The following is a 27,927-nucleotide window of genomic DNA, read 5'->3' as shown; positions in this document are numbered from 1 at the left end:
TCCAGTATGGTCACAACCGACCCGTCTCAGAGGTGCGGACGGACCGGAGCCCTGCGATTCAAGAATCACCAACATTTTCTTCCCGAACATTTTCTTCCCAAAGGAAGCCCATTCCTCCGGAGAGGAACGCTTGGTGGGATCAGAAACACGCTGACGGGCAGAGTCCTCGCATGAGGACGGGGAAGGCGACCGATGACGTCGCTTCCGGGAGTGCCTCGAAGAGGCAGAGGAGTGGCGGGTCCCACTCCGGGACCGAGACCCCCTAGACTTACGACTACGATGCGGAGAGTCGCCCCTCAAATCGTCTGTCGAAAGCCCAGTGGACTTCGCCTTCCGGGGCTTGGACATCTTACCGACCGACAGCTTCTTCTTACGTTGCCACAAGGCCTTGGACGTAAGCGACATCCTGAGAATACTTCACAAAACGAACAGGTTCGAAGAACCAAAATAACAGTAACTCCAAAAAGTCGAGGCGCGCCGAGATCTCCAAAGCGAACACGGTCGTGGAAAAAACGGAACTGAGGCTACGGGCGTCGTGCATCCTACTTATAACATCTGGTGACGTCGCCCGTCGGAGGAGGTCCTCGAGGACGCGTATCAACATCATCGAAGCAGGACACAGACGCCGAAAAGATTTTCCGAAGCAGCACAGCTGTGGTGATTACTGTCATAGATATGGAATATGTCGGAGGACCCAATCCCCACAAATCCAAGGGTTCAGGGTCTGACATATCGGCATCAATAAGAAAAACGTTTCAATCACTGAGAAGAATCATAACAGATTGCTGAGCGTGTGGAAAAATGCAACTCATGGGAGAGTAGTGAAGTGATATGTACTACCAACATTAATTCTGGATTCGAGGAGATGCGCAGTCGAGACAGGTCTCCTGTCAAAACTGTTTCTGTGCAGCTGATACCGTAGGGGATATCTATCAGGTAAGGAATCTGCAGGAGAATGCAATCCATTGAATAACTAATATAGAGCACTTAAGTGACAGCAGTTTTAAAAAGTAAATTTAAACGGTTTTAATCTTACTGGGGATTTCCAGCCGGACGATGGGGAATATTCAAACAGCATGTGAATCTTTGAAATATCCTATGCTGTAGAACTAGGAAAATCACTAAACATACACATTTTTTCAGAAATTTGCACAAACAAATAAGGGCACATTCTTCAGTTCATTTGGGGTTCATAAACTAACAAAACTAGCAAGTCAATTAAATACCTCTTTGAACTCACTGTACTCTTCTTCTGGCATGATTTTCTCCATAGAATATCGGGCTCTGACACGCAAGGAACCTGGTTCTATACCTTTTAATGGTATGTGGGAACTGAGCTGGAACCATTCATCTGTTGCATGTCCTTTCTGTAACCGACTTAACTGGCAGCGCATAAAAACTTTGAAAGGAGAACAAATCGGAAACAGTCAGCCAACAGATCGGAAACAGTCCGCCAAATGAGAATTCAAAGTGTTTCAATGTCTAATCACTAGGTGTTGAAAGAATACAGTGAAGATAATTTTACAGGACAGTGTAATATCCACACTTTCTACAAATAGTCATTATTTAAGCCCCAATCTTCAACACTCACCTATCCCAAACAAACTATTAGGACCTTTATGAGAGATGTAAAAATCACGTTGAAAGGACTTTTGTGCTGCCAATGAAATGTTAGTTACCTATAACGTATCATGAATAGCTTCCTCATGTTCACAGGCTTTTTAAAGACTTACGCCAGTTCTGGAGGTACAGGAAAACCAAACAGTTTCTAATTTACTGTGGTTCCAATGGTAGAGACCTTGCCTGATAAAAAAGGGATGCCGCTGCTTTAATGCTGGAATCTTCCAGCCCGAGGCCAAACATTTTCTTTAGCAATGAAAGTTACATTGGTTCTAATTTAAAATCCAACATGGGCTACCATTCAGCCTTTTCATGAAAAGCCATGGGAAGACAGGTGGGGTGGGTAGTTTATGGACCTGATGCAGAAAACCACGATTGAGGTGAACTAGAATTACAAATAAGCAACTTCCCTCTCAATCATGCGGTCTTCATTATTATTTATAAACAACAGTAAGAACAGAGAGAAACAAAGCAAGAGTGAGAGAAAAGGGAGAGCGAAGAACAAGTTATGTACCAAGGGGTAACATTAACATTGATTGACTGATCTTTGAAATATTTCTGCCACTAGGCTGGCATTTCTAAATGTTTTGGTAATCTCCCAGTGCATCAGTAGGAACCAATTATATCCCTGTTCACCTCAAAGATCTACTCCAATAACCTTCTGGAAGTGGACGCATACTACAGTATACATTATACACCTGCCCTACAACAGTTGGTTGAAGCATGTTAACCATAGCTGGATGAGGAACATCGGAGACAACTTAGAAGAGAGGGCCAGGCACCAAATACCTGGACAGGAAACAATGTATCATTTTTTTTACTGAACTTATAGCAAAAAAGCTCCAGTAGCTGTTCTACTCACAGTTGAAAGATCAACAAAGCCTGGTGCATAACCTTGTTCAATGCATTTACAGCAAAGCCTGTTGCAACTGTCCATCAAAATACAGTCCGTTTAGGATCATCTATTGTGCAAGATGCACGACCATATGCAACAATGAGATCTCTTTCCATCCGGTACTCATCTGGTCTGGAAAAGTAAGTGGTCAGAGTAGACTCTGGATCAGGCTACATAAACTCTTCAACCTTTGGTGGATGAGAAGAAAATAATGTGGGCAAATGAATTAACCGATTTATATGAAAATCAGAAATAACCTTTGCCAGAAAACAAGGTTGCTAGACCCTGCAAGTGCTGGGCCGTTTGGCCAATTGAGAAGCTACCTAGAATACTCCTAGTCCATAGTCCCCTTTCCTTCATCCTTGTGGGGCGTCTCCCAACATGGGCACTCTATCGGAACCTTTGGCAGCGAGCAATTGAGCTTCCTCTTTACATTTAGTATAGCACATGGGGTCGTGGCCTCAGGCGTGGGAACGCCCCACCGAGTTCCAGCCCTCCGGCGCCTCAACTCAGTTCCCTTTGAACACATCGGACGCTTAGATACCTGGCTACGCCCATTACATATTAGACTCTGGCATACTAGCATAGGAAGGTGGGTGGGGCGTATGGAGGAAAGGGGACTTAGACTATGTGCACTCTACTCACTAAGGTGAGCAACTTTAATTACTCATATGTCCTGTACCATTGCCTGCATTCTTATGGGTGATTCCACCGAACAAGACTATACGGTGGAGCTGTGACAACCTGCCTCATATCTAGGCCGAAGCAAAAAGGTTCTTCAGAACTGCCTGACCAAACTCGGTATCACACTTGGATCTGGTGTTCGGGGGAATAGTGTTTACAGAAGGCCGACGGAGTGGCCCAAGTAGAGTCTTGCTGATGACATCCCAAGAAGCATGCCCCTGAGAAGCGACAGCCATTGACTTAGCTGACCGCACGTGCGTGAACCCCCATGGCCGTATACACCTCTGAAATGGCCCGAATCATCCAATGGGCGATGGAAGCTTGAGAGCCGGGGGAGAAGCCCTCAAAAGTCACAATGTCTCAGACTTCCTGAAGGATTTCATCCATGACAGGTAAAACCTGAGGACACTGAGGTCCAAGGAATGTAGGACCATTCCTGCCTTTGACTGCGGGTTCAGGAGGAACACTGGCAGGCAGATGTCTTGATTCAGATGAACTGGAGACCACCGTGGGCAAGATGTTTGGGTGAGTGTGCAAAATAACCTTGTCATTGAGAAACATGGTGAAGGGCTCGCACGAAGACAACCCCTGTAGCTCACGAACCCTGTGCGCTGAGGTGAGAGCTACCAGTAAAACCGTCTATAGTGTTACCAAGCGGCTGTCCACAGAGGCCATCGGCTCAAAAGGCTTGCACTGCAAAGCTGCAAGAATCACAGTGCGGCCCCAGACCGGTGCAGCCTATGCACCGGCAGAAAAAGCCTAGAAAACCCTTCTGGAGGGCCTCAACCACCGGACTGGAAGCCGAAAACACATCCTTTGTGGAGTTCTCGTAAGCCCCAATGGTCGCCAGATAAGTGCAGCAAGCATCCACCTGAACTCCAGAATGAGCCAGGTGTGCTGAAAAAGCCAGTATCCTGTATCGCGTCACCTGTCCAGTGGACAGGTGACAGGATCCAGACCCTTGTTACGAGCCCATTTCTTGGTGTTGGAGGCAGAGGCAAACGAGGGGGAGTGGAAAATCTGTGCAAAGTCCTCTGCTGCTTCCTCCTGCTGTCGCTGGGCAAACTGTCAAGCCTCCGTGTACTGCGGTCCCAGAATCCCTTAAAGCCTGTGAAAGCGCAGGGTTTGAATTCCGCCCTGCACTGAGACTGAGAGAAGGACTTTTACCCTGGCTTTTTGTCAGGATGGCCAAGGACTTGGCGGTTTGAGTGGAGGTTTTCTTCTCCGTCAACTCGGCATTGGTTGACGAATGAAAGCAGTCCATGCCCTCGAAGTACAGGTCCAGAATTCGCTCTTGTATGTCAGATGAAAACTAAGTGGCAGGAATCCACGCAGTCGTCCTCATCTCGACACCAAGGCCCAGCCCTCTGCTGGCTATGTCGATGTGGGAGACTGAAGACTCCATGCGGTCCTGCGCACCTGGGCATCTGCCAGATCGGCCTTGAAGGAGGCTTGCCTTTCCAAAGGGAAATCGGGAAGAAACTCCCCGAGCTCCCGCCACAGCTTCTGGTTAGCCGGGGCCAAGAGAGCGTCAGTGTTGGCTTGCCGCAGATGCAATCCTGAAATGGCATAACAGCATTTGCCCAAAGACTGTCCTCCTTAGAAAGACAACTGGAGGTGGCTCTCATGGAGGAAGATGACGAAGACGATTTAGAATATAGTGAGGCTGCAGCCACCACTGAAGAATGCAGCTATGGGTGGGAGGCCAGGAGGATTGTCTCCCCGTCCGTCAGCCTGAACCTGCTGTCCAATTTCTTGTTCACCTGGTCGTTAGCCCTGGGCTTCTCCCAGACCTTTTTTTTGCTACCTGCAGGACATCCTTCTGGAGAGGGATGCCAGACCGGATCGTTGTGTGCTTGCCCAAAACCTCTGCTAGCACTCCCAACTGCTGGGGGTCTTCCTTGGGCAGAGGGATACACCCCCCCCACCCAAAGAACTACACCAGGCCCTGAAGGCGGTCATGAAAGGCCTTAACGGATGCCGATGGTTTTTCATCCTGGGCGTCATTATCGCCATTGTCCCGCCATTGTCCCGCCACCCCCCTTTACAGACTGGTAGGAGTCGTGCTGACGGGGTTCCCTCAAAGTCCAGAGCCAAAGACATGTCCAATGGCTGTTGAGTGGGAGGTGTTGGTGGTACAGGAGGAGGTGAAGGGGTCTGAACAACCAGTGGGGGCTGGTCCGGTGGAGAGACTGGCACTGGAACAAGCAGCGCTGGAGGAACGGGAGAAGAACCCAGAGGAGGGAGCAAGGGAGTCAGCCCCTGCGGGATCACCTTCATTATATCCTTCAGGAGCCCTGTCATCTGAGGGCAACGCATGAGGAGAAGTAAACGCTTAAAGAAGCGGTCCTCGTTAGCCGCCGGATTCCTAAGGGCTCTGCCCTCCGAGGCGCTGGGTCTCCGCTCCTGGTCAAAGCACCAAGGCACCCGAGGCATGTAGCCTTAAAGCTGCGATGGGTAGATGTACCCATAAGGAGACAAAGCCTGTACCATACAATCCGCTGCCGCTTCCAGAGGGAAGGGTACTGGGATCTTCCTGCAAAGCCCATTCAATGGACGAGAGCACGGGCAGGCCTGGTGTTGAATCCAACATGGCCGCTGGCCTGGCAGGCTCCATCACATGCCTCCACGCCATTCTGAAGCCTTGCACCACGCCCTGGGCTGGAGGGCGAGAAGGCCCTGACCCACAGGAGGCCTCAGACAAGGGAGGATAGTGCTTGGGTCTTGCACCTGAAGCAGAAGCGTCAACCTCAGATCACTCTGGTAGGCACTGAGCCCTTGGCCGGTAGTCTTAACGCCCTGACTCACAACCTCGGAGTGAGCTCTGGTAGGGTGGGCGCCCTCGGCTCCTGTGCTGGTAGTCGTGCTGGATTGTGCCGAGGGCCGACTCCTGGAGGTGGCACCCTTATCCCTTGGGGTCAAAGAAGATGACGCACATGATCACCCTTATGTGGACAGCCTGGTAGGGACCTGAGCCCCTCAACTTGGGAGCCGGTAACCTTAGAGGCCTCAGGCCTGCCAGAACCTGAATCCGATTAACCCTGGTCTGTGGGAACCCCAGGGACGGAGTCGCTGTGCTGAACAGAAGGCCTATTTTGTCTAGACTTCTCCTGCTCTTTGCTTCCAGCCACTGATCTTCTTGGTCTATGTTTTCTTCCTTGGCAACTCCCCTTCAGTTCAGTTAATTCCCTTCTCACATTAGACAATTCGCATTCCAGTTTAGGCAAGTCTTTGCTTCGTTCACTTGTTTTGTTTTACAGGTAAAGTGGGTCTTTAAATCCTGATATACTCTTTCTTTTACTCAAGGTATCACATTCATTAAGCTTGACCTTAGGCTTCTTTCACTTTCATACACCTCCCTCTTTGGGAACGTTCTTCTTTCTTACTTTGTATTAGCAAAGTCCACATTTAGTTAACTTATATTTGTACTTTCATCTCCTCCAGGGAACAGTCTTGTTCTTTCCCCCATACTATCATAGTTCACATTTAACAATAATTCACTTGTATGCTATGCTCCTTCAATAAGCGTTATTGGTTTTGTGTTTGTTTCATCACTGTTCCAATATAGTAATAATCTTATTTGTGCTGAGACGAGTTATTCATTCTGTATTATATTCTTCCTGTCTCTCCCAGGTCACCCGTTACCTTTATTCTTCCTAGAAAACGGTTTGGGGACTTTTACAGGTCTGGTGTTGGTTCAACTTGTTTGCTGCACTTGCAAGCCGGCTTCCTCAGCGCCACTCGCCTGCGGTCCTCACGCTTCTTCTGGTTACTTCAATATCTCACTACAGAGATGTGTCACTTGTAGTGGTTTCCCTGGCGTTGCACAGGCCAGCAGCCCACCTGGATTCTCTCACGGTCCAGTCACCACCAATTCTTCTCCTCTCTAGCACTTGAGTACGCTGGCCATTCAGCGTTTGTCCTCTTGCTTCTAAGCAGATACACAAGCCTCACCAATAAATATTTTAGCAAAATGGTTTCACTATATGACATTATGGTTGCAGAGCAAAATCTAAAAACCATAGAAATTCACCAATTACAGCAAGCGACACAACCAGAACTCGCAGCCCCACCATGTGCTGCGCATACCTCCACATATGACATCACAGGTCACATCATAAATTGCATTATGGAGGACATCACATTTCCCGGGAAGCAAATTGTCTTCCTTTAGGGAACAATAAGCAGTGACCATGTGTTAGGAAAGATTTCCATGTATGTGTAATTGTCCCTCCAGTTGTGAACTCCCAACTTTTTGCTGTTGTCCGACCATCCTAGCCTGACTTTTGCCAGTGGAGCTCAGCCTTCTGCTGTACTCTGTGGTTTTCACTCAATTTGTTATCACTTTGTTATGGGGAAACTGACATGCCCTTAAAGACAGTCATTACTGGGAGAATTTGTTTCCCTTAGTCATTCACTTTATTGCTAGTTTTTAGCAACATGTTACTAGTGGACAAATTACCTTACGCTGGGGACGTCCTTTCATTTCTAAGGCCCTAGAAACCATAAAAGGATTTTTTTCAGTAGAAGTACAAATGTGCCTTGGATAGAGCTGGTGGTAGCTGTTATTTTTCATATATTTTTTACTCTTTTCGTGTGGTGCATATTGCGTTTACGGCGTTTCGCCCAGGGTAGTGGCATGTCCCCAAATGGCCATTCCACAAGGTCCTTTGCTCTTTGGCCATCTTGTCCCTTTGCCTTCCCCAGGTCGAGCGGACCTGGGAAAACCCTTATTTGGTCATGCAGATCCCCAAGCAAACCAAAGCTTTCCCAGGCTTCTGCATGCCTTGTGTGTTTGCCTCCAGGATGTGGGCTGGACTGTCTAGTTCCAATACCCATCCTGGGTGCCAGAGAGTCTGGTGTGCTGGGAATGCCTGGGACCACTGTGGTCCGCGATTGGTCCACATCTGGCATGGCTGTATGTGAGCAGATCTCTCATTGGGTCCTCTTCATTTTGGCGCAAAGGAGATTCTGGATAAGAGAAGGCCCCAAACACCCATGCCAGGTTGACCTCGAGTTCAAACCAACTTAGGATAGGAGCCAAGTATCCTGAAAACAAGAAGCAGAGCCGAGGAACTGCTGGTGACCTGCTGGAAGGTTTAGCACCCTGAGCCAGCTGTCGTCCTGTTGAACCCCCTGTTTCTGATTTAACTTAGGTCTGCAAAGGGGCTTTGCCCCTTTGGAATAGTGGAACTAACTTTTCTCGGCACCTCCACCTTAACCTGTAAGCAAGCCTTCTCGGAAGCGTTTCTGGGCCAACCAGTGAACTGGCCATTGGAGATCGTACACACTGGGCATAAGGCACTCTCCAGCTGAGTTTCGTACACCTCGGCGTCCTAGGTCTGAAATTAGGAGAGTTCGCCTGAACCAGACTGCACAAGGTCACTGTCGCCCGGTCGTGGTGACAAACTTCGAGGGTGCCCCTGTGCCCCGAGGCGAGATGCAGTTGATTTGAGCTGATCCCTTCGTCAGGAGCAGAAAAATTGCCACGGTCATGCCACAGAATCATCCCTGGAACTCAGCCGCTGAAAGCCACAGAACCGCAGGATTTGAACCCGCAACCGAAGTGGAATCTGAAGTTTGGTCTGGAGCAAACGGGGGTCGTTGAGTACTTGCAACTCTTACTGGTGGCCCCTGACGCATTCATCCATTTATACACACAAGGGTCCCCTGAGGGCCACTCTCCTTTATCCAGGTAGCCTGTGCTACCGAGCTATTCCCAACTCTTGGATCCTGTTCTGCCCTCTTGGGGAGACCCGCCTCGAATAGTGGGAACTTTTTCTTCACTGCCTCACCTACCTTCCTGAGTCACTACAGCCCCTGCAAGAGACCCCATTTTGGCTCTACCGCACAATCACGTGCATGTGCACCGAAATAACTTTTGAGCATAAGGCTCCACTCTTCTTTGGGATTGGACTGGCTCTCAGTCAGTGTTTGATAAGCTAAGGGCTGCCTAAAGTATAAACGCACTGTATACCCCCTTTCTTCACAGGTTGTGGATCCTTACTGTGTGCTATTACTTTAGGCCATTGGTAACTGTATATGTTTAATAGTAGGGTTGTGTTGGTTTAGTTATTGCGGCTATTTGCTTGTGTTTGATTTAAAAGGCTTTTAATAAATGTATATGTATTTATGATATAGACCCGATAGAGTAATTTCCAGCGTTGTTTACTGTGTGTGCTCATTGTGGGCTTTCAATCACCCTCACCCCTCCTGAGACCTAGTCTTGACTGCCACCAATACTACCTTGTCCAGAAGGTTACCCTGTTCCAAGAAACTAGGCTGGTCTTCTGAACCTCTGCCCACCATGTCAGAGTTCATAAATGCATCTCAACATGACCTGGAAGTACAGAATTCAAAATGACATACTGAGGTGCTATATTTGTAGGCCCTAACATTATACAATGCGTTTAAGTTAGTTTCCTTAGGGTTTGGCCCAAGTTCATTAACATTAAGAGGTAGGCCCCAAATAGGTAACACCATTTGCATACCTTTAAATACGTTGACTGATTTTTATCAGTTGAACACTCTGATCATAGTATTTCTTTCTTCCTTACCACATGTTATCTGTATTTGCTCCAGATTTGTATAAATCAATGTGCTAAGTATACTCTATATAGTCACACACACACACGCCTTCTGTTAGGCTTACACTTCTAATTCTAGTGGGAGGTTTCATGCTGTAGCTATTGCCTATGTTAATGTATTATATTCTCCAAAGAACTTCAGTTTGTTTGAATACGTACATTTTGTAATACATGGACTAGATTATGAAATGCCTACCTGTCAAACATCATAGGTTGGTTGCAATACCATAAACAGAACACCTTGTAAGCATTGCCGGCAGGATTGTTACACATCAGTGATATTGATAATGCCATTTGTGATGTCCTCAATGATGTCATTTGTGATGTCATCTGTGACGTGGTGTGTCGGTATTAGCAGTGCAAGTTATGGTGCCAAGCTTACCATAATTGCCACATTTCTGATTTCTAGGTTTTGTGATGCAATCATAACATCCCTTTAACAATGTTTTTCCATTGGATGTCACAGGTTTTTATTGGGACAACTTAACCAGAATGTCCTCTGAATAATCTTTATACACTCAATATTCTTAGTACTGTGTATGTGAGAACCCCATTCTCTCCCTTACAGTATGTAAGGCGTCTGCAGCCAGTTGCGCACGCTCATGGATATCCATCATGTTAAGTGACATTTACTGTACTAAAATCGACAAGGGATATCACTGTAAATTTTAGTTTTTTTGTTTCTACAGACTGATGGTTTATTGTAAAGAAACCAATACAGATGACCACTGTAAATATAATAGAAATCCGCCTTGTAACTGTACGGCCCTTGAAAAATGTATGCTTTAAATTGTAGTAACATCCTAACAAAAGTACCATATACAGAGGAAGTTTTATTTACAGAGCTAGAAATAAATAAGATTATTAAAGCTATAGTACTATTTACATATGACATGCATTACTTACCGTAAAAGCATTTCTGATGATTGTATCTGCTTAGATTCACATGCTGTGCATAAGGTCCGACATCCAGTGGTAACCGCGCAGTATTGCATCTTGTCTTTCGGGGGACCGTAAGGGGACGTCGGCATAGGCGTGTCTGAAACACTATCCCTATCGTGACGTGTGCAGTACCCAAAATCCCTTACGCGCCGAGGTTCTTACGATTGTATTCGTTCTTCCATGAGGGAGCCCAAGGCTATAGTGAGTGAGTACATGAAGAGAGAAAGTAGTAAGAAGTCTATGTTCCTTCCACCCCGAGCGGGGAGGCAGGGAGGGCGCATGTGAATCTAAGCAGATACAATCATTAGAAATGCTTTTACGGTAAGTAATGCATGTCTTCTGATGCTTGTTAATCTGCTTAGAATCACATGCTGTGCATAGACTAGCGAGCAGTACCCAGAGTTGGAGGTGGGTTGTGAGAAGGAACAGTAGAAAAAAGATGTCTTAGTACTGCTTGTCCCACCTGAGAATCAGACCTAGAATGAGTGTATAGGCAATAGTGTTTTGTAAAGGTGCGTACAGAACTCCAGGTTGGCGCTTTGCAAATGGACTCTAGGGGAACATTTGCAATGAATGCTATGGATGCCCCAGTGCCTCGAGTAGAATGTGCTCTAGGCTTGAATGGCAGTTCTCTCTTGGCAAGAGTGTAACATAGTGTGATGCATTTGACAATCCACCTTGATATTGCTGATTTAGAGACAGGGTCCCCTTCTCTACCAGCTGCCACTGAAACAAAGAATTGTTTAATTTTCCTCAGTGGTTTGGTTCTATCCATGTAGAACATGGCTGCCCTGCGCACATCTAGTGTGCGAAGGCTTCTTTCGGCCATGTTAGTAGGTCTCTGGAAGAATGTGGGTAGTTCGATTGACTGGTTCACATGGAACTTCGAGATAAATTTCGGCGTAAATCTGGGATGAGTGCGCAGAACTACTTTATCTTTGTGGACTGTAACAAAGGGGTCCAGGACCGAGAGGGCCTGTAGTTCGTTAACTCTTCTGATAGAAGTGATAGCTACTAGAAAGGCTGTCTTGTAAGTCAGGTCTTTCAGACTAGCTTTACGCATAGGCTCAAAAGGGATGTCCCATGAGCCTAGCTAAAACCACATTTAGATCCCACCCAGGGGCTGGGTGAGTGATGGGGGGATAAATTCTTTTAACCCCTTCCATAAAGGCTTTAATCACAGGCATTTTCCACCACGACACCTTTTGCTGTGACGTGGTGTAGGCTGACAACGCCACTAGGTGAACCTTTAAGGAATTGAAGACTAACCCAGAGTCCAACAGATGGGTTAGATATAACACAATGTGTGAAGGCGAGCAATCAGTGGGATTGACGCCTTTGGAACTGCACCAAATGACAAAACGTTTCCATTTGCTGGCATAGCAATAACGTGTGTTAGGCTTTCTTGCCTCCCTCAGTATGTCCATGCATCTTTGAGGGAGTTGCAGATGTCCAAACTCTATGACTTCAGGAGCCAGGCTGCTAAATTCAGAGTTTGTGGGCATGGGTGCAGAGTCTCCCCCGTGTCCTGAGACAACATGTTGTACGGGCAGGGCAGCTTGACTGGTGGGGAGAGGGACATTTCCATCAGGTGCGCGAACCAGGGTTGGCGGGCCCACATGGGAGCCACCAGAATCATGGTGACTGGTTCCTGGTGCATCTTGTGCACTATCATGTTCAGAAGGGGGGTCGGGGGGAAAAGCATAAACAAATTTCCCCGACCAAGTTATCCAGAGACCGTTCCCCTTGGATTGGTTCTGGGGATACCTGGAGGCATAATCTGGGCATTGGACGTTCTCCTGAGTAGCGGACAGGTCGATCTCTGGAAACCCCCATTCTGCGAAGACGTTGGATACAATGTCTTCGTGCAGATGCCATTCGTATTCTTCTAGCAGAGGAACATTTCTGCTGAGTACGTCTGGCAGAAGATTGAGTTCCCCTGGAACATGTTGGGATATCAGGAACATCTTGTGTTTGAGAACCCATATCCAGATGTTTTGGGACAGCTTGGATAGCCCTGGAGAGTGAGTGCCCCCCTGTTTGTTCAGATAATACATTGCTGTTGTGCTGTCGGTTAGGACCAGTACTGTCTTCCCTTGCATTTGCTCCTGAAAGGCTTTCAATGTTTGAATACTGCTAGTAGCTCCAGTAGGTTTATATGGTTGGACGCTACCTGAGGGGACCACACTCCGTGCGCTGTCTGTTGAAGCAGGTGAGCCCCCCCACCCTTTGAGAGATGCGTCTGTCGTGAGAGTGGCTTCCACTGCAAGGGTGGTGAAGGTTTTCCCCTTCAAGAGGTTCTCCCTCGACCACCACTGCAGAGAGAGAACGAGGGCTGGCGAGACAACTAACAGATCTTCCCATTGTCCGCTGGCCTGACACCACTGGCTGTTGAGCCACTCTTGCATGGGACGCATGCGCAGCCGCGCGTGGGGGACCAAGTATATGCATGACGCCATCATCCCTAGCAAACGCATAGCTTTGCGTACCGTCACCTCCCGACTGGCTACATACTGAGGAACTTGAGAGAGCATGTTCTGAACCCTCTCGCTGGAAGGGAAGACTAGACCGTCTTCCGTGCGATTAGAGCCCCCAGGAACTGTTTTACTTGGCTGGGGACTAAGCTGGATTTCTTTTCGTAGATCGAAAATCCCAGGCTGAACAGTAGGTCTACTGTCTTTTGGGTGTTCGAAAAACAAACGTTGAACGAGTCCCCCGTGATGAGCTAATCGACGAGGTAAGGGTAAAATGGAACAAAGTGTGCGCAGGTGTGCTGCTGCCACTGCCAGGACCTTGGTAAACACCTGTGGTGCCGAGGCTATGCGGAAGGGGAGTACCTTGAACTGGTAGTGTTTGTCCTGAATCACGAACCTTAGGAATTTTCTGTGCGCTGGCAGCTTTGAAATATGAAAGTATGCATCTTTCATTTCCAATGTTGTCATGAAGTCCCCTTGTTTTAGCAATGGGATCACCTCTTGAAGTGTTATCATGCAAAACTTCTGGGGCTTTATGAACTTGTTCGCTGGGCGCAGGTCTAGAACAGGACACATGGTGAGATCCTTTTTGGGTACAAGGAAGTATATTGAATAAATACCCTCGTTTACCTGAAGAATCGGGGCGGCTTCTATGGCGTCCTTTCCCAGCAGCGCCTCCACCTCTTGGACCAGGATCTGCAGATGTTCTGGTGAAAGGCGTCGATCTTTCGGCAGTCTGAACTGTGGGGAACGGGTGAATGCCACGCAATAACCGTGGGCGACCGTCTTTAATACCCACTGGTCTGAAGTTATCCCCTCCCATGCCTTTAGGAAAGATGTTAATCGCCCCCAGACCGGGGAGACATGGGAGGGGACATCAACTTGGTGGTCATTTCTGACCCGCGGTTGACGCACCTCTGGAATTGGAGCCTCTGCCGCTATTCTTTCCGCGCTTCTGACCCCTCTGGGGGTAGTAAGTGGGGCTTGCAGCTGGTTGACTTGCATTGAAGTTGCCCGTGCCGAAATTATTTTGAGCGGTGCGGGCTCGTCCTCGAAAGGATCGCCGAGAATTGTTGCCCCTCTGTGAAGAGGGTTTTTGGGAAATCTGGTGCAGCGACTTAATAGTCTCATGCTCCTTCTTGGCTGTCTCCAACACATCGTCTACCAAATTCCCAAAGAGGTTGGCCTCTTCTATGGGTTTATTGATGATGGATGCCTGGGTCTCAGGCCTGAAACCTGACGTGCGCAGGCACGCACGTCTCTTTAGGAGAGTACCCTGTGCGAGAGACCTGCCTGCTGTCTCTGCGGAGTCCAGGGTATTCTTTACACCATTTTGATTTGCAAGTTTGCCCTCCGAGACAATGGCGAGAAGCCTGGCTCTGGTTGGTTCCGGAACCTCCTGGAGACCTTCCTGGAGTAGGTTCAATTGGGCCTCAACGTAGCTTGCCAGTTATTGGCAATCCGGACGGCATAAGCAGCCGCCGACGTGACCCGTTTGCCTAAGGCATACAACCGTTTGGACTCCTTGTCCTGGGGTGACTCTCCCGTGGCAAGAGGAACCCCTGCTCTCTTGCGAGTGTTGGTCACCACCAGCGAGCCTGGGATTGCGTGCCCTTTTATATAAAGCGGGTCGGTGGGGGAGGGCCGGAAGAGTTTTTCGACCCTTGGGTTCACAGACCTAGTCTGAGCGGGTGTGAGTAAAGAAGGGGCCAGCCGTCTCTTTACAGAGCTCAAGAGAGGGATAGACTGGCTTGCCGGAGGCTTGTTATTAATAATGTTTTCCGTGAAATCTTGTTCAGGCAATGCCTCAAGCGTGGCAATTTTAAAGAATACCGCTGCTTTTTTCAATGTGTTGTTGAAAGCTATTTGATCATCCACCAGGGAGCTTGAAGAACCAGTGTGGATGGGGGAGAGTCAAGGCAAACGATATCAGAATTGTGATCGTCCTGCTGGGTGTCCTCCTAGTTGTCCGTTGCGCCTTGATCTTCCCCATAATTGTCCAGAAAAGAAGTCTCCTCTTCTTCTATATAGATGTCTCTATACGTGTCCTTCTGGACATCTTCTTGATCATCAACATAGTGTTGAACATCTAGGTGTTGGGCAACTTGTGTGTGAGCGTTAGGGTCTACCCGAGCTTTTTTCGGCAGAGGTTGATCAGAAGCCTCGAAACCCTGCTCCAGCCGATCCATGTACCCCTCAAATTGCTCGGTGGTCCACTTGGTATACTTGGATGACCCAAATGGACCCAGCTGAGCAGGAACCGGGTCCTCTGCCCTAAGGCGTTCAGAGGATCTCCTCAGGGTGCTTGAGAGGGGTACCTGGCTCTCTTCATAAGAGTCCTCAGGATCGTGTTCCAAAATCGTGGAAAACCTTTCGGCGGATTGGCCCATAACTGTGGGTGAAACCGGTACTAGGTCCACCGCCGTAGCAATCCTATTGATACTCTTACTGATGGTTACTGAATCTTCGGGGAACAAAGCCTCCGATGATGGTTTCTCGGGTAGAGGCCTACTCGTAGTTAGAGGCTTACTCGTAGTTTTCGGGCCTGCACGGGCCTTGGAAACCCTGAAACTCGTCGAAGTTTCTTGTTCAGAAACTTTGCTGTGTGTACTTTGGGGAGTAGCGCCTTTGTTATGTTTATTAAGCCCAGTCGTCATGCGCTGCTGCGGATGCGGGGAAGGCTTCGGATCAAATCGATCTGATGGCGCTTGCGCCTTCTTCGACGAGGTCGTCGAGGAGGGCGCTTGGGTTGTGTGTTTTGTGCGGTGCGATTGTACGCCCCTGTCACCGGGTGTGGTCCCTGTAGCAAGACCGGAGTCGAGCCTGGAAGGGTCGGGCGTGGCGGCTCTAGAATCGTCCGCCTCAAGATCTACAATGTCCGCGTTGGACGTTTGTTCATCCGATGTACCTCCGTCACTCTTGGCTGGTGTCGCGGCAGGGGAGGGAGACTCCACGCGTGACATACTGTACGCGGCCCACCGCTTCAACCGGCGCTCCTTAAGGGATTAGGTTTAGGAGTTTAACGTCGAACACCGCTTTAGTGCTCTAGGGGGAGACAAGCGTACACAAAGTGTGCTCGTCTTTCCACGGATATCTGGCCCTTCACAGAGGGCAGAATCTAAATGGAGTCCTTTCCATAGCAGAAGGGAAGGGTGACCAGACCAAAAAGGAAGGAAGTGGAAAAGAGGAAAGACATCATAGCAGTATGGCAAACCCCGAGCCCACTCTCCCTACTGTGTAGGCCGGCCAGAAGGCCCGACCACGTGGAGGTCCGAACGCCGGATCTTAGGTGCCGGAATCCACAGCCGTAGACGGTACCCCCCGTAGTCTTCGTCGAAGATGTTCTTGATGGGCGAAGTGACTTAACAGGGATTAAACCGACAATTCGGTAAGATAAACAATGTCTCATGAAGAGCTCCGCTATAGGGCGACCAGTTATCTGGGTGGAAAAAAACAATCTGGGGGACCTCGGCACGTGAGTCATTTTGGGTACTACACATGTCACAATAGGGATAGTGTTTCAGACACGCCTATGCCGACGTCCCCTTTCGGTCCCCCGAAAGACAAGATGCAATACTCTGCAGTTACCACTGGATGTCGGACCATACGACAGCATGTGATTCTAAGCAAATTAACAAGCATCAGAAAAATATATAAAAGATGCATGCATTAGAAAAATATTAAATATATTGCATCAATTCACATAGAACTTTTTTCTCTAGTAGATAAGAACAATGCCCAGGGCTCATTAGAAATGTACTTTCCCAAAAAAGACAGGACTCAAAGGAAGAAAATACAAATAGTAAAACATTATGCATTTTAGAATACACTAAGCGAATGTACTCATAAGGCAACATTGGTATTACATATATCTTGTACTCCACAATTTAAAACAGGAAAAGCACAATACATAACAAGAACCAAACGATGAAGAAGCTACATCACCCGCTGAAATGCATCTGGTAGTTTATTCCCTCGTAATCGCCACAATTTCACCTCCTGACTTAAATTACAGGTTACATTTCACTTGCAATTTCTCTTTGATAACATAAATAATCAAGCCATTGCACTCTTTAGCCACAACAGCCAATCAGCTTCCTCCAAACCAGGGCTAAATGTAACCATCCCACCACAGATTGAAAGCAAGGTGCAAGCCGTTCACACCCAGCCTCCTAGCAAGCAGACGAGAGTTATGTTCACCCACTGCCCCAGCCCACTATTATCCTATCCACCTACCACCCACACCACCCCCTTCCTCCAAAATTACCTTTAAGGAAAGCTCACAGTTCTCCTTGCACTGCTGTTCACCAAAGTAACCAATCAAACATAAGATTAAGTCCTCTCAAATTCCACCTTACTTTTCCATGGCAGATGATTATTAAAACCAAATTCAAGTAGAATTCTTTTTCTCCAACAGATACAAAAATGACAACCAAAACCCAACTCTGAAGAACACAAAAGAACCATCAACATACATGTAAAAAAAAAAAAAAAGGGGGGGGCGGGGGCGAGTCATACACTCACCCTTCACAAAAGCAATTTATACAAAATGTAGATCATGGATACCTATCAACTTGTAAATTACAAATAAACCAATCTCCCAAAACAATAACAGCCAGCTCAAAACAGACATGGAAACCACATCCTCCAATTTCAGTGTGGTACCAATACGAAGTTTAAAAACACAATTTTACAAAACATGATCAGACATACAGCCCATGCTAATTTAAAGAAACCTACCAAGTCATGTTACTCACTTGTTAGTTATCAAAGAAAACTGGGTTCAGAAGCAATCCATGACAGCACATTCAAACTAAAAAGAAAACTGTGTATACTAATTTAAACAAAATGAAACCATCAACCACAACTAGAAACTAAAATTAGAATTGTTGGTGCTCATTCAGCTCTGTGCTAATTCCCTTCACCCTAGAGACCCCTATCTCTTCTGCTAGACTTTAGGACTTTTAATTTTAAACCCTGCAGTGAGTAAGACCTTTTTATCGCTCTCTCATTATGACCCGATTTGGATTTTGTGATAACTGGTTTTGGTGTCTGACCAACTCCAAAAGGCATCTACTTTTTGTATGGTGACGCACTGCACCTTCAGTGCAGTGCCCCAGAGAAATCCTCCAGATCTCTCATAAGGTTTAAATACCTATTCTTGGGTCAATTACAGTTCCCAAGAATAGTAAAGTGAAACTGACTTTACTTACCGTTTCTCTTTGTAGGTCCAGCACACCCCATCTTATGTGGAGAGCTGGGGGTTATCTAGTAGCCCCTTATCCTACATTCTCATGTTACATTTTTATATTACCCTCGCTACTTTAAATGGCTGGTGGCAGTGCTTTACATTTTCCTATCATTGTGCTTTTCTACCGCAGGCTGAACTCTTAGCTGCAGTGCAGTACCCATGGGTGACCATTTCGTCAAAATGGCCCGGTCGACTTTTTTTGCCATTTTCTGTTTGTGATGTCTTTCTTGGGTTTTACTCTGTGCGTCGAGGCATATTTGAGCCCTTTGTTGGTTTGCCTTTGGCGGGCTTAGGGCCCTGAAGCCTGCCTCTGGCTCCAGTGTGTATCGAAAGGCAGGATGGGAGGGAGGTTCCCAAAACTCCCCTGTCCTTTGTCTCTAGGAATGCCTGAATGTAACTAGTCCTCATTGGATGGCACCCTGCTGTGTGATTGACAGCCTAGGCTGTGCATGAATGGGAGAAACCAGCTTAAAAAGGCGAGAGTTTTGGGACTCAAGGCAGAGTCGACCACTGGGAGAAAGACCCGACGAAACCGTGAACGAAGCTTGCTGCATACTCCTGGACCTTTAAATTGCCCGATGAAGGCCTGCTGCTGTGCTGAAACTCCTTTTTCATTTCGACAGAGAAGCTCCGGAGGGGCCAACCTCTCCCCTTGGGTTAGTGGGACCAACTGACCCTGAGATGAACTCCACTGAACCATCTTTCCCGACTGGCTGCAATACTTCATTACAGCAAGAACTGAATGCCAGGGGTCGAGTAATCCGTAGTCGAGTCAAATGTCTGAAATCTGGCTAGAGCTCCAAGAATCTCCTAAGGACCCTCCAGAAGCAGGACGACCAGAGCTCGATTCCCCTCATCAGAGTGCAGGACCCAAGGAGTGAAGGAAGCCCCGCCGTTATCAGAGATCCGCAACGGTGCTGTTTGCTAAGCGTTAAAACTGCAAAGTGCTGATGTAACCGAAAAGAGCCGGTGCCGGGCCGACGACCTCCAAAGTACCGCCACAGGAGCCCTCCAGACGTCCTCTCTCTTGTCCCCACGACTGAGGCTCAGGAACACGGGGTCTGCACCGCTGTAGCAAAACAGAATCCAACTGGACCACTCTTCTTCAAACCACAGTTACTGTTTAAGCTTGGGGTACTTACCTCATTGTCTTTTAGCTGTGCTTTTCTCAGTTGAGAATTGCAGTGGCTTACCTTTAGAGTTGATTCCAACTCTCCTATCACAGGTTTAAACAGCTTGTGACCCTACAAGAGATTTTCGATTAAAACTCTCGAACTTTGTACAAGACTGTTTCTGATCTAAAAAGTGCCTCGGCTTCATAGACTCTGTTCCAATTGACTTTGGCTGTCCTGGCTCTCTGAAGACTTTTCTAGTCCATTGACTGATATTGTTTGCCCCTCATAGGTGGTAGCTAGCTGTGAACTGTTACTGCTGCGAAAGACTTGTCTAGACTTCATTGGAAGATTTAGTTGTCCTCACATTTACTGAGAACCTGTTTAACCTTTTCCTTCCTTAAACCTTTCTTTTCTGCCACCTCAGAATTACTGTCTTTGTGAATGAAGTCACCTCATGGTGTAGGAATTGTGCAAGAAGCATATCTAAATATTATCCACTAACTTGTTCCGATTCTGAAAAGTGATTTAAAAGTATATTTACAGTGTTACATGAATTGCCTTTTAAAAGAATGGTTATTTAAAAATTGATGTTAAATAACTATTTGTAACTGAAACCTTGAGTGCAAGTGTTACTTGGCTACTTGTATTTACGGATTTCATTTGTACAGCTCGACAGCTCACATGTCCCCCCCACTTAAGATAGGCCTGGCTGCTCAGTCACACTACCAACTTGTGTAGTACAGACCTATACCAAAAGGTGGGTTACCTAATACCAAGCAGATAAGTGTTGTGTAGTCAAACAGCGGTACTACATAAATTCTTACCTAACACGGTTCATGCGCAATGTCAACATAGCTTACTTGAAACAAACCTTTCTACCATCATGAAGCCTACTACCAAGAACAAAAAAATCCAATTGCAAAATATACACACCTGGTAGAGACTATGAGATAGTCAAAGGAAATATTATCAAGCAAGAAACTTTAACCTAAATACCTTCCCCAAAAGATATAGACCTTAACGATCCTCCTGTCTAGACACTACGTCCACTGTGCAAATGGTCAAGCAGCTCAATCTGCAATTTGCATCCACAGTTATTAAAATCTGTACGAATATTTCTAAAACAATACATCAAACCAAAAGACAAAAGTAGAATCAAAGCTCTTCAGAACACGGACTCCTGTCCTGTTCGCAACCCCACAAGTATATGTGCACATTCATTGGGCTGCATTTCAGAAGACATCTTTTCATCATAAAATACATTTTGCAACACTCCACTATACAATGCACATGCTTTGGCATACACTCTGCACTGCATCCATCTTTTTATTTTAATGTTTTATTTGCATGTGGTTCCATCTTACGAATTACAAATATCAGGATTCAAAATGAGGGTTTGATCAGCAGCAGCTAAAACTAGCTCCTGGGTGTCAGGCATCACCGAGAAGGCAAGAGCTGCCATTTTGAAGCAATGAGCAAGAAAACAGTGCACTGGAAATCCAACTTCCAAATGAGATGCAAACTTTTTGTGTGATACACTACATTTAAATATTGTAAGGGTGTGAAAGGAGGACATTGACAAACAGGTGGTATGATTGTTGGCAGAGACTTTTATTGAACAATAAGGGGTGGAGAAATACCTTCCTGACCCTAATACTAAGAGGGGTTTCCCTGCTTCAAAATATTATTCTAGGGAGTATGTCAGGATAGTCCAAAATAAGTCCACCGTTGTGTCAAAATTCCTATTTCCAGCCCTCACACTAAGAACCTAAATATAATGTGCAAGAGGATCTTCTTCAGACTCAAAGTTATGTATCAACTTGCAAAAACAAAGTTCCACAGCTGCTAGGGTTCAAATCTCGCACTTCCTCTGGGGAGGGCCCCTCCCTGTTCCCATTCCTTCTCTATTCATGCAAGAAACGGCATTAGCCATTCTATGGCATCTAGTCCGCATATCTTGGTTCTACGTAACCTGCCACTTGGATCTGTGCATCTTTCTCGTCTCAGTACTTAGGTCTACACTCCGCACTACGCAGTTGTTCCTCTTCTTGTTACTCTTCCTCATCCCAGCCATTCTTAAGGAAGTGACATGGTCTATTCCAAAGTATGTGGATGCTGTCAAACATAGTACACGAACAGTACAAGTGCCAGGAAATTAAGGACAATGAGCAATCTGAATGGTTTAAAATTGTACTTGTACAGGGTTTCTCCTCTCCGAGTTACGGTTTGCTTTGGCCATGGAGATGCTGGCGGCCTTGCTGCAGGACCTGCATAGAGGGATTCAACTATATTTCCATAAACTAATCATGTCATTATATGCAGATGATGTAGTGCAGTTTATAAAAGAGCCACGTGAGAATTTGAACCCAGTGATGACGCAGGTAACCAGGTTTGGGGAATTTTCCATCAATGATGAATCATGGGAAATAAGCGAGTTTTCCCCTAACCGGGGTCGCAAAGGTTTTCGCAGATGAATTTGGTTTTCAGTAGGAGCAGGTTAATACCAAATATCTGGGAATCGAGATCTCTTGTGACTCAGAAGTACTCTTCTGGGAAAATTATGGAAAAGCAGTTGACACTCTCAAAGAACAAATTTAGAGATGGCGGGGTCTTCCGCTTTCACTGATGGGACACATCGCAGTGCTCAAGATGGATGTATTGGCAAGATTCCGGTCTCTCTTTTTGAATATCCAAATTTATCTGTTGGAACCTTTTTTTACTATGCAGCATGGACTCATTTTGGAGTTTCTTTGGACCGGGAAGCAACATAGGGTTAAATGGGACACATTAGGGCAACCATACACAAAGGGTGGTCCGAGACGCCAAGATTTTGCGAAATATTACTACCCAGATGGATAGTTTCTGTCCATTGAGTCATTTAGAGCTCAATTCCCCCCTTTCCCAGTTCAGCCATCCACCTTCTCCCCCTTACATTATGTCAACAATGCCGAAGGCGAGGGTACTTTATCTTCGCAGATATGGTAGACTGATGTCTGAGATCCCCACAGAGGGAAACCCCTCAAGACAGCAGTGGGAACAGGACTTGGGAACAGAGATTCAGGAAGAAGACTGGTCATATATAATGGGTCAAACTAATGGGGATTTCACTGAATTCTAGATATGGGATACATTACTCACCGTAATCGTATTTCTGATGCTTGCATCTGCTTAGATTCACATGCTGTGCATAGGACATCTAGTGGAAGCTGCAGAGTATTACAGTTTGTTTTTTGAAACTCGAAAATGGGCGTCGACCTAGGGCGTGCCAGTAATACTATCCCTAGTGTGACGTCCACTGTACCCATGATCCCTCACGCGTGTAGGACCCTAAGATTGTATTTTTTCTGACATGAGGTAGCATGAGGAGTAGCGCGAGTACAGATTATCCAAGCAGATAGATAAGACTACAAGCATCCATGCGCCTTCTCACAGAGGGGAAGAAGGGCGGGCGCATGTGAATCTAAGCAGATACAAGCATCAGAAATACGATTACGGTGCGTAATGTATCCCTTCGGAGGCTTGTTGAATCTCCTTAGATCACATGCTGTGCATAGATTAGCGAGCAGTGTTAGAAGGAGGAGGTGGGATGTGAGAAGGGTCATGAGCAAATAAATGCCTTAGAACCACTTGTCCCACTTGAGTATCTGTCTTGGAATGAGTGTCAATGCAGTAGTGCTGAGTAAAGGTGTGACTAGAGCTCCATGTAGCTGCTTTGCAAATGGTGTCATGGGGTATATTTGCAATGAAAGCCAGAGTGGCCCCAGTGCCTCTTGTAGAGTGGGCCCTTGGTGTAAAAGGCAGAGTTTTATCTAAAAGGGAATAACACAGCTCGATACATATGACTTTCCATTTTGAGCTAGCAACTTTAGAGACGCGATCTCCTTCTCTGCTTGTAGCTACGGAGACAAACAGTTCATCTGCCTTTCTTAGCGGTCTGGTCTTGTCTACGTAGTAGAGGACCACTCTTCGCATATCTAGTGTGTGTAGTTTCACCTCAGCAGAGCTCTTGGGTTCTTGAAAGAAGGCTGGTAGCTCAATGGACTGGTTAACATGGAATTTTGAAATTAATTTAGGTGAGAACCTAGGGGGAGTTCATAGAACCAGTTTATCCTTATGAACAGTAAAGAAAGGATCCTGCACTGACAGAGCCAGAATCTTGCTGACCCTTCTTATGGATGTAATAGCTACTATGAATGCAGTTTTATAGGTCAGGTGATTGAAACTAGCTTTATGCATGGGTTCGAAGGGGGGGGGGCCCATGAGTTTAGCAAGCACCACATTAAGGTCCCATCCTGGTGGTGGGTTCGAAATTGGAGGGTGGAGTCTCTTTACCCCTTACATAAAGGCTTTAATCACTGGTACTTTCCACCACGACACTTTGTTATGGGAGGTGGTGTAGGCCGACAGCGCCGCCAGGTGTACCTTGAGTGAATTAAATACCAACCCTGCGTCCAGCAGGTGGAGCATGTAGGTGACAATTTTTGGAGTGCAATCAACTGGGTCGATTTGTTTATTCTGGCACCAAATAATGAATCTCATCCATTTATCAAAGTAACAGTGTCTTGATTCTTTTAGGATATCCATGCATCTCTGTGGTAGATTGAGATGGCCAAACTCTATGACTTCAGGAGCCATGCTGCCAAGTTCATCGAGCTGTGTTGAGGATGCATTGTTTGTCCTTTGTGCTGGGATAGTATGTTGTGCCAGCACGGGAGTCTGATGGGTTTGCACACTGCCAGTTTTTTCGCACTGACCACCTTCCTCGACAGAGGGGTTGGTGGAAAAGCGTAGGCAAACATCCCCCACCAGTTCATCCATAAAGTGTTCCCATGGGGCCTGGCTGGGGGAACCTGGATGCGAATCCTGGGAATTGTCTGTTTTCGCTTGTGGCGAATAGGTCTATAGTGGGGAAACCCCACTGTGAGAAGATGTCTCCTACGACTTCTTTGTGACACCATTCGTATTCTTCCGGGAGGGGATCTCTGCTCGAAGCGTCCGCTAGTGAATTGAGATCCCCTGGAACATGTTGAGATGACAGGTAAATGTTCCGTCTGAGTGCCCATGTCCAAATTCTCTGGGCAAGCCTGGACAGATTTGGCGAACAAGTGCCCCCTTGTTTGTTTATGTAAAACATTGCCGTTGTGCTGTCTGTTAAGATCTGCACTGACAGGTTCAACAGGTGGGGTTCGAAAGCTCGAAGCGCTCTGAAGACTGCCAGAGCTGTGTGGTGAAGGAGGTGTGCTCCCCACCCAGACAGGGACACGTCCGTAGTAATTACAACCTGTATCTCTGGATCGTAAAAGGGTTTCCCCTTTCACAGGTTCTCTCTTGTCCACCAGAGAAGACTTTGTACCAGTGTTGGCGAAACGACCACTAGATCGTCCCACTGACCACTTACCTGAGACCACTGTTTCACCAACCATTCCTGCATGGGTCGCATGCGCAGGGGCGCGTGGGCAACCAGGTAAATACATGACGCCATCATGCCTAGCAAACATCGCTTTGTGCACCCTTATCTGGCGACCGGACTAATATTGAGGAATTTGCAGTAGTAGATTCCGAATTCTTTCCTCTGGTGGAAAGGCCAACCCCTCTTGCGTGTTTAGGACAGCTCCTAGGAACTGTTTGGAGGTGCTTGGCACCAAGCTTGATTTTTTCTCGTTGATTGAGAAACCCAATTCGAAGAGGTCGATCGTTCTTTGGATGTTGGATCTGAAAATTACTGGGGTCTCCCCCGTGATGATCCAGTCGTCCAGGTAAGGGTACACTTGGATTGCCTCCCTGCATAGGTGCGCCGCCACCACCGCCAGTACCTTGGTGAATACTCTTGGAGGCGAGGCTGTACCGAAGGGCAGCACCTTGAACTGGTAGTGCTGACTGTCCACCTTGAAGCACAATAATCTTCTGTGCGCTGGGAACATGGAAATATGAAAATAGGCATCTTTCATATCGAATGTTGCCATGTAATCTCCTCTTTTTAGGAGGGGGATTACCTCTTGGAGTGTAGTCATGCAAAATTTTTGGGGCTTGACATACTTGTTTGCAGGGCGTAAATCTAATACTGGGTGCATTGTCAGATCTTTTTTTGGCATAAGGAAGTAAGTTGAATAAATACCCTTGTTTACCTGGTTTCCCGGGACGAGTTCTATTTGCAAGAAGATTAACGATTTCCTCGTGGAGGATCTTTTGGTGGTCCAGGGAGTGTTTTTTTTGTCTTGGAGGGTGGTTGCGGGGACGCTCCAACAGTTCGATGCAGTTTCCCGCGGACACTGGACAGCACCCAACTGTCCCAGGTGATCCCTTCCCATGCCTGGGTGAAGGTGGAAATGCGCCCCCGTACTGGGGATGCCTGGGAAGGGACCCTGAGCGGAGCGTCACTGTTTGCTGGGAAGCGTACCGCCTCTACCTGGGATGCCTCTCCCTTTACCACGGCCCTCTTGTTACCTCTGGCGTAACTTTGGGTAGTCTGTTGGTTGCCATCCCACGATGTACCATGCCCCTATGAGTAATTAGAACCCCTCTGGGAATTTTGGCCGCGTGAGTGACGAAAATTATTATTCCATCTTTGGTTCGTGGGTTTGTTAGTTAATTGTCTCAGGGACCTTTGGGTATCGTATTCTTCTTTGGCAGTTTTGAGTGCCTCCTCTACTGCTTTCCCAAACAAGACATTCTGTTCCACCGGCATGTTGATAAAAGTAGCCTGGGTCTCGGGTTTGAACCCCAATTGTCTCAGCCAAGAGTGTCTCTTGATGACAGTGCTCTCTGCAATGAGCCGGCCTGCATTGTCTGCTGCATCAAAAGTCGCTTTTAGAATGCACCCGGCCACCGATCTACCCTCCAACGCAATCTGGGCTAATTGGCCCTTTAGTGGTTCTGGTGCGAAGGCAACGAGGGCAGCTACTTGCTCACATTGGTGACAACTATAACTTGCCAGCAGAGTGGTGGTATTCGAGATTCTTGCCTGGTAAGCGGAAGTGGAAGCCACTTTCCTTCCTAGACCATATATCCTCTTGCTCTCCTTGTCTGGGGGAGCTTCAGATGATACTGGAGGTGTCCCCGCTCTTTTCCTGGTGGTAGTAACTTCCAAATAGTCGGGCTTAAGCTGACCCCTTATGTAAAGTCGGTCGGAAGGGGCGCCCCGAATCATTTTTCAATTCTGGGGTGGACTGCCCAGGTGAGATTAGGGGTGAGGAGGGAGGGGTCAATTCTGCGTTGGATAGACTTCGGAATTGGTATGGCTTGGGCAATGGACTTCTTGTCCCCCATGATTTCCTCTGCAAAGTCCCTCTCTTCTTGAGCCCCTTGAGTGTCTTTCTGAAAGTGCTCTGCAGCTTTAGCTAAGACCTCATTCATTAGTGGCTGATTATCCACAGGTGAGTCATTGACCGGTGGATCCTTGGGGATAGGTGAGTCTAGACTATAGGCCTCTACCTCATCTCCCTCCTCCTCATCCTGGCCCTCGTCGTCTCCGTAATAATCAACCCCTGCTTGGTCGTCCAGGATTTGTATGTCTGGATCTTCAGCATACTGATGGTAAGGTTGAATAGAGAGCGGGTCTGAAATCAGACCCTGAGCTGGAGTCTCATTCCGAGGTCTCTTACTAGGAGGCTGAGGGTCTTTGGATCCTGAAGGAGTACAGGTGTCAGGGGTATTGTGATAGCTCAGAAAATAGTCGGGGTTTGTCTCATAGAAATTAGCCATAAAAGACATTCTTCTCATCACCCTGTCGATGTCATCAGAGCTCCATTTCCTGGATCTGGGAATGAACACCTCTTGCTGAGGTTCCTCTTCTATTCCCATATCCTGTGGAGTGGGAGGGACAACTTTGGGCCTAGTGATAGGGTCATGAGTCTTAGATTTGTCTTTATCCGAAGATTTATGTCTGTCCTTCTGGACCTGGGGTACAGATGTTTTCTCTGATGACTTCTTCTGCTGTTTCTCCCCTTTACCATGAGTAGAGGCATGTTTCCCTGAGTTGTTGGCCTTCTCTGAATCTTTCTACGCCTGGCGCCGAGATTCAGGGGTGGTTTGGCTAGGTTCTGTAGCTTTAGAGGGTGTGCGTCGAGACTCGGAGGCAGACGTGGAAAGGACTGCCGGAGTCGACTAAGTGTGCTGCTTGGGGGTAGAGGTCTGATTAGTCTTCTGATGACCATACCTCTAACTTTGGGGAGCGAGGCACCTTTGGCAATCGTGGACGGTTGCCGTGTGTCGATCTCGACCTGGAACGCCCAGAGGACACCGATTCTGTGGACGGCTCTCTCTGCCTCTTTCTTCTGATCACTCGACACGCATGTCGAGTCTCGGCTGGGGTTAGTGTGATTAGGTGCAGTAGTGTGGGTAGCGCTCATGTCGCCGGGTG

At 47.2% G+C, this 27,927-nt stretch overlaps 1 protein-coding gene across 4 annotated transcripts in view; it reads right to left on the bottom strand.

The window, feature by feature from the left end:
* RASA1 (RAS p21 protein activator 1) overlaps positions 1-27,927 on the bottom strand; it is a 1,760,251-nt gene that overhangs the window by 934,432 nt on the left and 797,892 nt on the right. For all 4 annotated transcript variants that reach the window (XM_069627585.1, XM_069627584.1, XM_069627586.1 and 1 more), the window contains exon 16: positions 1,227-1,399. In XM_069627585.1, coding sequence (XP_069483686.1) covers positions 1,227-1,399 — 173 coding nt within the window. The remainder of the gene's footprint in view (positions 1-1,226; positions 1,400-27,927) is intronic.

Source organism: Ambystoma mexicanum, chromosome 6p (genome assembly GCF_040938575.1).
Source record: "Ambystoma mexicanum isolate Mex_15411 chromosome 6p, UKY_AmexF1_1, whole genome shotgun sequence".
Classification (NCBI taxonomy): domain Eukaryota; kingdom Metazoa; phylum Chordata; class Amphibia; order Caudata; family Ambystomatidae; genus Ambystoma; species Ambystoma mexicanum.
This window is presented reverse-complemented; position numbering and strand designations above follow the sequence as displayed.